This window comes from Ambystoma mexicanum, chromosome 1q (genome assembly GCF_040938575.1).
Source record: "Ambystoma mexicanum isolate Mex_15411 chromosome 1q, UKY_AmexF1_1, whole genome shotgun sequence".
In the NCBI taxonomy this organism is placed as follows: domain Eukaryota; kingdom Metazoa; phylum Chordata; class Amphibia; order Caudata; family Ambystomatidae; genus Ambystoma; species Ambystoma mexicanum.
Window position 1 is genome coordinate 1,012,965,193 of NC_090922.1, and position 13,549 is coordinate 1,012,978,741.

Here is a 13,549-nt window from a genome sequence, read left to right on the forward strand (position 1 = left end):
AGAGACAAATAAAGAAGTCATTGGAACAAAGCAAGTTAAGTTCTACTTCGAGGGAGAAATGCCATCTGAACAATATTCTTCTAGGATACACTGGAAATAATAACAAAGAATATATATCTTGCAAAAGAAGCCCAAATGTGGAGACCAATGTGCAAGAAAAAATACAGAATGTAACGGAAGAGTTACAGAGAAGAAGTCACAAGAAACTATCAGAGAATTTCATGTAAGTAAACAAGTCTTCAAATTGTTTAAAGTACTATCAAGGACAAGGAAGTCATTCTCCGGATATATGTTAGTGGTTTAATAAAGAGCTTGCAGACAGTACAAATGATGGAAAGTAGCAAGAATGACTATACTCGAAGTCAGGCTTTGTCCAAGGGATGCCATGAAATCATTTTAAAGTACTAAAATGTGTGGTACTTCACTAGAAGAAATCATATTACAACAACCACATTGCAAAATCTTGCCGCTGGCTCTCTCTTGTTTGTACTTAAATAGACATGCAGTTGACAGCACCTGTGGGCCAGCTAATAAAGTTGAACAGCCCTTTCTACCTTTCAACTCTATTCCCCGGTTCACTCTTGTTTCCTTCTTCCTAGTGCTCTATTGAAAGCTGCTCATGATCAGCAGGAGGAACAATGCCGTGCAAAGAGCATGAGTGTGCTTTATAGATCCCATGTACAATTATCTACTCAAAGATGGCAGAAACTTGGATCCAATTGTAGAATATGTTGGCATAGTATAAAGAAAACCCCTAGCTGGGAAGCAATGGTGTGCTGTATATATTAATTCAACCATCTAAGGATTGTGTGTTCTTGCTGAGTAGTGGGGAGGCATCGCGTTGTTGTATGTTAATGGCATTCGATTAGATTTTGGGTGCCTTCTGATTGAACTTTGTTGTATGAGCATGTCCTCTTCTGAGCCTCTGTGCAATGGAGAATTCACAAAACCTTACATTTATGGCCAGCGAATCGGAAAACGGCTCTGTTTCAATAATGAGTTTGTCCATGAACTAGCATTGTGGAAACAGGATAAATGTTATATAGCCTTCAGGCGCTAAATTATTTAAGCTTTGCTCTTGCGCAACATAATGTGGAATTTAGTACCATTTTTTGCTGCTTAGGTAAAATTCAAAGGAACAAACAGGATTTCATGTATGTGGTGTAGCACACATAGTACAACAAAAATAAAAAAAAATGGAATCCAAGTGCAAACGTGTTTAAACATAAAGGTTTGGGACAAAACCAGCATGCTCAATTCCAAATTTCCTACTGGCAAAACTAGTGTCAACACACATTTGCTCAATTATTTGGCCTCTGTCAATGTTAGATAATCTGGCCACAGGTAGTTTATTCAAATAATTTCATTATTGTTTTAAGGAACCGCGCTTACATAACTGATGAACATATGAGTGATAACGTTTAAGTGTTTTTCTACCCATTCCTACTGTAAGGAATGATTCATCCATCATTATTAAGTATGTTCATGCCGATTAACTGGTTACATGAAAAGTATTTTGGTGCAATCGTTTAATTATTTTTGAAGAACAAAAAAATAATTAAGCAATACATTAAAACACATATGTCCTAAAAAAATGTTTTTAACATGCATCAAGTCGATTTGTTAAACTTGTCGCCTTCCACAGCTATTCATGTTTTACAAATGAACCATCTATTTACGAAGGGACGAGAGGTTCGTAATGTTTCACTGATGGGAGAAAGTGTCAGACAGGTTTTTCTTCCTGGATCTTGTAGGTTGCCCATTTGATCAAAAATTATCTATTTTATTATGGTCTATTTTCACAAAGTGCGACCTGCGGCTGCAGGGGAAGCTTGGTGACTCAAAGACTGGAAGGCAATATTGTGTTTTGTGTTTAAATAATAAAAGAAACACTGCAAATGTAAGACTAACCACTTACATGCATTGTCTTTAGGTTCACCAGGCTCTGATGGGTTTGACAGTAGCGGCAACTATAATCGCCTTTATAATCATCTTCGCCGACTCACAGGGTTGGAAGTATGTAAGTAGACTTCCTGATCTCTTTTCGCATTAGGTACTTTAACTAATAACTGGACTAGGTTGTGTATGCTCCAGAAATGTACAATTGGCATGAGAGCAATTCTAACATTCCAATAAAAATTATATAATGTTCACAATAATCATACCAAATACGCCCCCCACCCCCTGGTCCCCCAGACCACTCTGTCATAGATCGAAATCTTGTGTTTTATATTGCATACTACTGTCCTTTGCATGATCTCTTGGGTGCTGTAGGATTTGCAAGAAATATGGGTTGGATTTGGCTAGTCCGAACAGAAGGATCAGTGGAAGATCGCTTTGCTGTTGTGTTGATGCATACAGGGCAGAAGAAACAGTGTGCTAGTGTGTTTCTAGGTGACTTTAAAATAGAACTCTTTAGGTGTGTGTATCCAGAAAGGAGAATCAGTGCGTGCCTAGAGCTAGGATGGATGGGGTGGGCAATTTTTTTTAAAGTTTGTAGAGAGAGTTATAAATGTTACGTAGTGAGGCAGTGGTTGGTACCTGGTGTTGCACTGCTGCATGTGTATAGGATATGGTCTAATGTAGAATATTCTGCAGGTTGGTGTCTTATTTCAAATGTTCTCTGACAAATGTATCAAAATAATGAGTGCCCTGTCCTTGAAAGTATGAGGAGACCACTCTAACAGTCACATTTCGTATCCCCCTCGAATGCTCACTCCAGTTGTTTTCATCATGGCACTGAACATGTTTAAACTTCTGATAATTAAACCCACTGCTTGGATGCAGTACTTGTGCTTTGAGTATGATTTCGTATCACTCTGCTCATTTGTTCCCTGCCCTTTAGATATTTCTCCGCTGTAATACCAGTTGGACAATAGTAATAAAAGCTCTCAGCACATATGCACCTAGTAGCTTAAGATTGAATGACACATTTGCTCTAAATGTGAAGCTTTTTTGATGAATGAATACATAGATCACAGCACATTTCGATATTCTGTGATTCAGATCAACTTCTAAGCCTCTTTGATTTTGATGGTAGGATAATATCCACTCCCCTCTGATCGTTCAGCTACTCTAAAGGGTGGTTCTTGAAATCCTGCTCGACCAGACTTTATTATGGAAAAGGGGTCTCTGATGTAGCCTCTAAGATGTTTGCAATACTGTCCGTTTACTTCCCATTCATCTTCACATTCTGACATCCAAGACCACACATTTAATTGGGTGTGCCCCTCAAAGCTCTATTTTCAAAAGGTTTCACAATATTTCTTGCAGGTCTATTTATCATCGTATTCAGTTCTTCAGTGCCCTTTTTTTCAAGCATACACTGATTCATAATGCTGCTGCCTTTTCCTGGTTAGTATATACATCAATTCATCAATTACTCAATGGTTTTAATCTCGCTACAATCAAATCAGGAAAGTTTCCACTCCTGTGCTCTAAAACACCATTGAACAAATGCCTAACACATCATCCATCCCAACCTCCCTAGTCAAAATGTCTAGGTAGGTGCAAACTGCACCCCAAATGCCTATTTAACCATCTGTTAAGCCATACCCAGGTATGTGTAGGGCATGCAAAATGTTCATTTGCTAAAGGGAAAGTCTGCGAGCATTGTCTACGCCGTTTACTCACTTTTCCACCTGCTTGACAAGTGCTTAGCCAATGTTTAGCAAGCATTTCTGTTTCTCTAGGACTCTCAGCCACATAACTCACTCCTTGACAGTAAATATGGTGTAGAATTTAGTGTTTTCATTTGATATAGTTAGATTACGGTTTCATCACATTTTTCTAGTAATTCCAAAAAGTGAGAGCATGTTCATTGTTGTGGAGCTCGTACGCACATGGTAAGCGTGATCAAGCTTCGGTATACACTGACCTCCCTCGGGCATCCACTGGTCAAAAAAGGCACCATCAGGCTCTTCTTTTTTTTCTTTTATCCTTTTCATTAAATATTTATTTATTTTCCAATAGTAAAGCAAAGCTACACATTAGCCAAGATAAAGACTGGCCAGTGGACATAACACATGTTGAACAAAGAAAAGTGTAACTAGCCATATCAAATGTCAGAATTCATTCTTTACAGCATCTAACCTGCCACCAAAGTCCATGGGAAGACTACACATACAACACAAGCCCTCGTCTAACAGGACGATTGAAGGCAGGCACAGACAGGTGGGGAAAAGACACTAGACTGGGCATTGGATCGAAGTGGGACTTTGCTATGCTATATAGCCCAGCACCTTTGATTGGTGTAAGGTCATGTATAGTTGTAGCATGTCGGCAAATATATCATACATATCCAGATGCCTTTCCCTCGGAGTTGACCTCTGTTCTAGGGTTATTGACCTCAGTATGTCAGAAAGCCTATTCTCAACCCTGGGTTATGTCCTATGTTTCTGTGACCTGGATATCTCTTGTATGGTACGTGTCATTGCACTAGAGATCCACCTTATTTTGTCCTTTTTCCAATCCCCTCCCGCCCCCCCAGGGGAATGAGGCCGTTTCTGTGTGGCCATTGAAGTCAACACCCAAAAGTCGGCCTAATCCTAGAGACCAGTCACTCCAAAGACCTGTTGACATTCTGCAGTTCCACATCATTTGAAGGTTTGCCCCTGAGGTGATACCAGTACTTACTTGAATATGTTATACAACTTTAAACCTTCTATCGGTAGCACAGTATATTCTACACATACACCTTTGCTGCCTTAGCCTTATCCTAGGGTTTCTCAAAGTCCTGCATTTAAAATGAATGCAGTCCCATTCCTTAATATGTATTGCATTCACCAATGCTGCCTTCTGTTTCGTTTTCAGCAGCAGGAACATAGGTGGAAGTTGTGTACAGTAAATGCTGGAGTGCAACTTCTATCTTTCTAACAGAACATTCAGCTACTCCAACACTCGAGTTTCTCTCCCATTGTCATCAATGGGTACATCCCACGATTCTTGAAGTGCTCCCTCTCCCCTCACCAATTTGCAGGATGGGCTCTATAGCAGCAATGAGATAGTGGAAACAACACAGCCTGGTTCACTTTGCATTCAGAGATTTAAACACACTGATCCAGATTTGAAAAAAGTGCTGAGAGCAAGGTGTCACTCTATCAGACACTAAAATATTGTCAGCGTACGCTATGTCTGTGCACAAGATAAGTCTCTTAATGTTTGCATTTGCTCGAAATGCTTCTGCTAGGGTTCCTGTACTAGATTAAAGAACAAAGGCGAGAGCAGATTGCCTTAACTCATTCCTCTACTCATCTTAAACTGGCACAATTGGCACACGTTCCCTATTGCAGATGACTTGGTGACCCTCTATATTGTTTCACTTTCAATACACTTTATGATGCCCTCACTAAAAACATATCTGTGGAAGGTTATAAAGAAAAGCTTCCAGAAAACATGAGCAAACTCTTATCAATGGAGATCACAGGCACCAGTTCAGGTATTTCTTCATTTATTCTCTGCAAATTGTCTATATGACAACACATTTACATACACCTTGACATTGACAATCAACAGTGGAATCAGTCCATAGTTGGTGCAGATCATCTCTAGCCTTCCCTTTTTGTGGATCATAGTGATTATTGCCTCCACTTGCACGTGTACAGGGGACCAAGGAAGAAGGGTGTGGGAACCTCTTAAATCTGAGACTGAGACCCATAAGTAAGACGTGATGCCCAGAGAAGAAATGCTTGGAAACCATTTTAGTACAGAATTGAGACTCCAGGGAAAAGAGCAATGCTGAGGAGCAATTTGAAGAAGGACGAAGGAAACCTGTATGCCTGACTTAAGACCATACAGGGAAGCTCTGAGGAAAAGGCCAGCCAGGAGGACACGTGGCTGCAGGAAAACAGTCAATCTCTACTTGTATTTTAGTTCACTGTTATTTTGGCTCACCTGTAAACTATTCCTAGAATACAAATCTGAATTTTATTGCATTTCCATCTTGGCCTGGTCATTGATCCTGGTCACCTTGATGACACATGGTGTCAGAAGTGTGATCTAACAGGGTTAGGTGGAGTATGCTGACCCAGGTCTGCCTAGAGGCAAACAAGCAGGGGGGTACAGGTCACCTAACTTCACCCTGGAGGAAAGCTCTGAGGCTTCCATCAATTCTGGGGTGTGCAAATCCATTACCAACCTATCATCGATGAAGACTCCTATTTCCCATTTTATGCACAGTGTCTCCAAAAGTATCTTAATTTACAGCTTCTGGGTCTTGTTTGGACCAAAACTGCTTACCACCACTAAAAGACTGGGTCACCTGCCAAGAAAATCCTGGACTGTGTAGCTTATCACACTGTCTGGCCAAAGAATTTTAGTGGCATTCATAACCTTACCCCCACAATCAAGAGCAGGAAAAAGGGACCACAGTTCTTCTAAGCCCTATCAAGCAGAGAGGTCGTGCTGTATAACTCTGATTCAAACTCCAGCAACTGCATTGGCCTTGACTGATGTAGGTGTACAGAAATTTCATCCATTCTTTGGAAGCTAATTTCTACCCAAATGGCCTTTTAGGGACATTTTCAGGCTTGTACCCTGAGGTCCCCATTTCTTTACTACAGAATTACTCCTGAGCTGATGTCACAGGTGTTTCCCTTATTAACCACTTTGAGAGAATTGTAGATGCTAAATACTTGGAACTTCTGAAAACATTTTGCCTTGAGAAACACCAATGAGGGTTGAAACGCATGTCAACTTACTAACATAAATTGACATTTAAAAGTTGTTTACATTTTTTAAACCTTGATTACCATATTGTATTACAAGGATAAGAGATCTGGGTTCAACTCTTGTCAATTATCACACGAGGTGTGGGCAATGCCTCCTCCCATGATCCTGCTGCCGGTTTAACCAAGTCAATTAAAATAGTCATGTCACATACTATGCAAGTAATCCCTCAGTGCTGCGCAAGTTGATTCAGTCTCCAGTGGCCAACTAACCTGTTCACTTGCCTAATGGAAGGCCTTTGTGGGAGGACAGGTGAAGCAACCACTTTCTCAAGCAGCCATCTCCTTCATTTGCTAGCCCATAACTCCAGAAACAGTACTTTTATTGCAGGGCTCCTGCCAATTGTATTGGGTTATATGTGTAGTATATAGATAGAAGAATTCACACAAAGGCCCCCATATGCCTCTCAAGCAAAATTGTCATCTACATTTCACACAAAAATAAGATGGTACTTTCCTTCAAGTATTGTCCAAAAAAGCCTTTAAACAAACATTAAACAAAAGAGGAACATTTGAATTTTCAAGCTAAACCTTGTCACAGATGCTGAGGTGGCCCACTGTGAGGCCCACACACCTATTCTGATATTTCCAAATAAATTGACAAAATAATCTGAGAAATTAAGGTAATTGGTGGGAAGATCAATTGACTAAATCAATAGTGCACACCCAAACCTGAAAAAAGAAATCAATAGGTTAGAAAGACTTGGAGTAAGCTAAACCCACATCCCTCCATTATACCCTTGTAGGATATTGTGCAGACAGGAAATTGTTTCTGATAACCTCTGCTTGAACCCCTTTGGTTAGGGAGATAGTAGCCCAAAGGTCCTGTCAAAAACTGGATGAGTGAAGTTCTCAAAGTCAGTGAACAAATAATGTAAAATGCCAATGTCCAGTATGCAATCAAAGCAACAAGATCCATAGGGGAATGATGGGGGTCAAGACGCAAGGAGATCACAGCTAAGGGATCCGAAGAACCAGATATTTGAGACAGAAGTGGGAGGTCTATTGTCAAGCAGACCGAGAAACCCGAATGAAGAAACTAGGAAATTGGCACAGGTCAAAGGTCACATAAACCAACCGCCCAGGACACAGAATTACTTCTCATATAGAACACGGTTGTGCAGTACATATGCTCAGAAAAGCACTGTTTTAATATCATTCCATCTAGAAAATGGCTACCGAGCATGCCTCTTGTTGGACTGTTCTGGAATATTGTCAAATAAGGAAGGTACATAGAAGATGGACAATGCACTTGGCTGATAGCTAGACACAGCCCAGCAGGTCTTTCCACTATCTGCCGGCTCCATGGTTTGCCGATTTGACTTTAACACCCAAAAACACGCAGCCATATATAGAAGAAAATCTCTGAATGGTAGCACATCGAAAGAGCAGACCAAGGAGCCATTCCCAATACACATGACACACATTTGGGCACCCACGTCTTTTGGGATGTGTCACTGGGTGTCTACAGCAAAATAAGAGGTGATGGCTGGAAGGTTTAGAATGAATCTTAACCTTTGGCATTGCTCTGGGCAACCCTCCAGACAACTGTTCTTCACCTGCCAAGCCATTACAAAAGGGGAAAGACCCTAGGAAAATCGGGCTTGGTCCCACCCCAAAAGGTGGTAGTCCAGCCTGAACATCTTGTTCATTTCACTTCTGCACAAAACCACAATCATCCCCAAACATGTCTTGGCTAGATGTCGTCACTTCTCCCCAAGAGGGATACTTCTCCCGTAAAGGAAGAGAGGTGAGGCCCCTACCCGATAGTCCCCTAGGGGGTGGTTTAATGCTGGAGGACTTCATGGGGAAGAACACCCCTGCTGGGGATAAGGCAGACCTCCAGGGTCACATCATCCAAATCCCACATACCCCAAAACCCCATAAGATCCATCCCACCCTCCACTGCCTCTCTGGATAATACATCCATGTATTATTGTAACACCCTGACTGTAACCAATAGTTCATGTACTGACACGAAGAAGAATGATAGCAATATGACGCTTACCCAAATAGTACATACCAGTGACTCAAGGGTGCTATGAAGTCTGCTCTGCCGTCCTCCCAAACAGCTGTTGATGTTATGCAGAGGCTAGACCAGCACTAATTAGAAGAAACTGAATAAGGACTCCATGTCTTTCAGCTTGGAACACTGGCGTTCCAAATCCTGTCGATGAAAGGAGTAGGCAGTGCAGGGGGAAGTGCAAGGGAGAGGGTAGGGGGGAAGTGTGGTCAGGCAAAGTAATGCCTCTGGGTCAGTGCGAACAGGGCAGCGCGGCTCTGAGCCTTGTACCCAATGAGACTCACAGGGTACCAAGCAGCCAGTCAGCGCATCAGACAGGAAGATTAGCAGGGGAGTGAGTGAGAGAGAGAAGGAAGAGGAGAAGAGGAAAGTTTTGAGCTGCTTCCAGAACTTCAGGTGGTCTGGCTCAAGTATACCATCTTTAGTTATAGTGCAAGGGAAAGAGATGGGTTTGGACCCAGTACAGTGAACTTTAGAAAGACAATCTGACTTCTTCCTTAGTTTTAAGTTGAGGCAGGGAAACCCCTCGTAGAGATAGGGATAGCAAGTGTTTATTTTTCCACCAATAAACATTTATAACCCAGAAATGTCACCTCCCTGGTCAATTGCCTTCTTTGACACCTATACAGATGGGTAGTGCCTATGCAGGGCTATGGCACATGCCGCCTGACAATATTGCCATGAAAAGCCCTGCTCCAATCCTGGATGATCGGGTGGTGGCCAATAAATCCAACCACTAGATAAAATGCACACGAGCAGGCCACCTGCAGAAACAGAAATATTTTATGTAGAAAGGAGGTGAACAAGGCCAAGATTGGCACAGCCAAACCCATGCAGCCAGATAGAATGTTTATCAAAAGCTTATGGTCAACCATGACAAAAGCAAATGCGAGGTCAAGGAGCAAAGTAAACTGGCTTGACTGGAAACCATATACCCTGGATACTATACCCGGGTCAGATGCCAGATTGATGGTTGTGATAACCCATGCTGGTGCAAGTGGTGATGCTGACCTGCTAAACCTTACTTTCCCAGAAAGGGTACATTGGTGATGGGTCAAGAATTACTAATGTCAGAAGATTCTAAATGGGGCTTATTCAAAAAGGGAGAATCTGTCCCTTTTCAAAAGCTTCAGTAAAAAAATTCGGAACAAAGTAATGGTAACCAAGAGAGATGTACTGTGGAGTCATAAAGGCACCACAGTGACGGTATTGACTGTGCTGCCGTTGGCAGATATCATTTTGAAGTTACTTTTCTGTGTCCCTGAAGGCTTTTCAAAAGTGTCAAAAGGATGAGTACTTCATATTTAGCAGCTCATAGAATTTGGGACGTACAGTCATTTCCAAAAAGAGTGAACATTTGCTGGATTCAGGATTGAGCATCTTAATTAGTTTTGTTTGATAATATTGCAAGGAGTCACCCCCTTAAGGAACCGTTAAAGGCAAACAGTCTTCACACCATGTATTCCTTGCAAACCCAACCTCCACATTATACCTCCTAACTCGACTGTAACGGTGTGTGTGTGTCTGTCATCTTTCTTCAGATTTGACAGCAATGCAACAACAGTATAGAACTAGAGATGGTCTAAAGTCCACCACTGATTTGGAGTAATAACACAAATCAAACACAATGGGCCTCATTACAGTGTGGTGGTCCCGTAAGCAGGGTGCCAGTAAGCACACCAGCACCTTTTGTTTCTGGACTGCCACAGTACCAATCCTCCTGCTGGGGCCACTGCCCCTGACAGGTCTGACCATGCTGAGCACAGCGGCCACGGTAGGCAGAGCCATCACAGACGAAGCACAGGCACCATTTGCAACTGTGTCGGTGCTTCAGTCTCCCCACTCCCATAGAGTACCCTGGGACTGCATGGGAATGGGGACTTACAAAATCCAGCAACTGACTTCCTGCTCCGCGTGGACTTGTCCTGGTGGCACTGGGAAGTCAGGTGCCGGATTTGCTGTTACAGGGTTGTCGGCAACCCACCAGTGGGTTACCACCAACCTCATGATAAGAATGTTTCAATAATATGCAATGCAATGTGTGGGTCAATCGTTGTTTTTTTTAATGTAAATCTGCTAATTGGGAATGACTTATTTCTCTCTCTCGTAGGGTGCTGGGGCACATCCTCATCTAGGATGTATTGTCATGATTCTTTCATTCTTTCAACCGATCATTGCTTTCTTTCGTCCTGATCCAAAGGACAGCAGGTACGTATGTTAATCACGGCATGCTCATGACACATTTAACATGGTGCTTATGAATGTGGACATGCCTTGGTCGGCATCCTGATAAATTCTTGGAATCTTTGCATATGAGGAAAGAATTACGTTTTTAAAGTGTTGGCGGTCAACTTTGGAATTAAGGAGTGGAACACTCGAAGTACCAAATATGTCTGTTCTGTATTCCATGATTTTGAGTTGTTTTACAGTAACAGAAAAAAAAGCGACGGAAAAGACTATAGCGGTTTTGGACACAGTAAAACAACCCTAAAACCAATAGTTTAGCTGCTCCAACCCAGCCCTCTTTACCTGTGTGATGCTGACTCACTGCGTTCCTGCAACGCCTGTTTCCACTAATTTCCGTGCTCAGGAATGGACGCCGCAGGGTCCTTTTTTTTCTTTATGCGAACGGCTGTGGGAGACACCCCCGCCCCCCTCCCAACATTTTAGTTAACTGTAATGCAACTGATTGGTGGATTTGGTCGAATTGTCTAGCCGTATGAATTTTTAGTACGGCTGAAATTCAAGCACTTATCCAATTCGGTCTTTTATATTCATTCTTTTTGGGTTTTACCGTATTCCATTATTTTGATCTTGGAGTAGGGCAGAATGGTTGAGCTCACTGTATTAAGAAGGTTCTTGTGGACTAGGGGGTGGATTTGTTGAACTGTATGAAGTAGTACGGACAGAGTGAGTGCTGGACAAAGGTGAAATTGTCCAAAATGATGTGCAGGTTGCAGCTCATTATGAATGGGTGCCACAAGTCATCTCTGAGCTAGGAGGCTTTGGCAGCATATTGCAGCCAGTAAATAAAGTGCAAAGATCTTCATTGGGACAGAACCTAAGGATTCCCCAGTAGAATGTGCGGAGGAAAGAAGGGTGTATTATTGCCTTGAAAAAAATGTGCGGGTGGCACAGATTCAGTAATGAATAAACCCTTTTTATAGGCATTTAACAAACATCCACAGATTAGTTTGCCAGTATGTTACGGATATCTATGGAAGCTATCACCATTGAAATAGTCCAAATTCTGACAGCACTCAGTTTATGGAAAATAAAGTCCAAGTGTATGCCATATCAGTTGATTGCAAAATAAATAAACTGATTTCTCGAAATCGCAAGTTATAAGATGCAGCTTGAACTTCATTAAAACTCACAATTTAATTCACAGTAACTTATCTAGGGGCCTCATTGCGAGTCTGGTGGTAACCGTGCCGGTATTTTTGGCAGGCTGCCGCCGGACAAGTAAATATTTACTGGTGCCCAGTTTGCCTGTAACATTGGGGGATTACAACTTCGGTGGTCCGGAAAGTCAAGCGCCAGTAAATTGTAATTCCCCATTCATGTGGAGTCCCATTGGACTCCATGGAAGCACCGGCACCATTATTAATGCTGCAGGTGCTTCCGTGACAGCTGCCTACCATGGCCGCTGTGTCCAGCAAGGTCTGACCTGTCGGGTACAGCGGTTCCGGCAGGCAGGCTCGTAGTTTGCCGGTCTGGAAACCATAGTACCGGTAAGCTTACTGGCACCGTTATTTCAGGACCAGCAGACTTGTAATGAGGCCTCTACGTCTCTCTAACAAATTCTAAAACAATAGGCAAATCCATGGTTTCATGTTCAGTCACAATGGACATGGTAGACGCATGGGTAAAAATGGCATGTCATAACAAAGCATGCCAATAAATGTACTTCAGAAAAGTGCTACAGATCCTCAGTTGTTTGATCAGTCTAGCCCTGAAAGAAACGTGAGCAATTCTGTCCTCGGACACTATTCCCCAAATTCAGATTGTGGATTTAGCTGGATGCTATATTGGGCATACCAGGGGCGTGTTTCACGTTCACGACTTTTGACAATGTGAAGTAGATGAACAGATGGTGAGGTTGCAGGTGTGCTGCATGCCCCAGAAGCGATAGTGGGACTCAACCTAAATGAATCTCCAAGCCACCAGTGTTGAAGATGTTTGGGCTAGCAGTCAGCTGACACTTCGATCAGCACAATATGCGAGTGGTAATGCCAGGATGCAAGGGAGTAATTACTCTTATTTTTGTTAAGGTATACTTGCAAATGCTGGTGTACAAAACCTGACCTATATTTCAACCGGAGTAACTATGACCTTATAAGGCAATTGCTTTTCACGATTGTCTAAACCATTTGAAGTCGGTCGCTTCAAACGTATCACAGCCATGCTTCACAACATGTTCCACAGATGAAGGGAGACGGAAGTTACTGCTTTTAAATCTTTTTTTATTTTGGTCAAAGATCCCAGATGGTGTACCTCATCCTTGTGTCTCCTTTATGCCGAATGCAAATATCACTGCTTTCTTTCAGCAGGATTTTGCTCCAGCCCAATATCAAGATGACCTTACAGAAATAGGTGATTTTCTTTCTCTGGAAATGGACCCTGAGAGCATGAATTTCTGCTTACTTTATGCTGGTCCAGAACTCCAGCTTTTGATTTATCCCAATGATACTTCTACTTCTAGCAAATTGACCAAAAAGCATGCCTGATTAGTCACTCTTTAGCTGAATTTGAAATCTCAGTTGGTCTGCTCCACAATGTTCCTACCCTCTCTTTCAGC

At 42.2% G+C, this 13,549-nt stretch overlaps 1 protein-coding gene across 3 annotated transcripts in view; it reads left to right on the top strand.

The window, feature by feature from the left end:
* Positions 1 to 13,549, top strand: part of LOC138540387 (putative ferric-chelate reductase 1) — a 552,853-nt gene that overhangs the window by 358,883 nt on the left and 180,421 nt on the right. For all 3 annotated transcript variants that reach the window (XM_069641681.1, XM_069641682.1, XM_069641683.1), the window contains exons 11-12: positions 1,934 to 2,020; positions 10,859 to 10,956. In XM_069641681.1, coding sequence (XP_069497782.1) covers positions 1,934 to 2,020; positions 10,859 to 10,956 — 185 coding nt within the window. The remainder of the gene's footprint in view (positions 1 to 1,933; positions 2,021 to 10,858; positions 10,957 to 13,549) is intronic.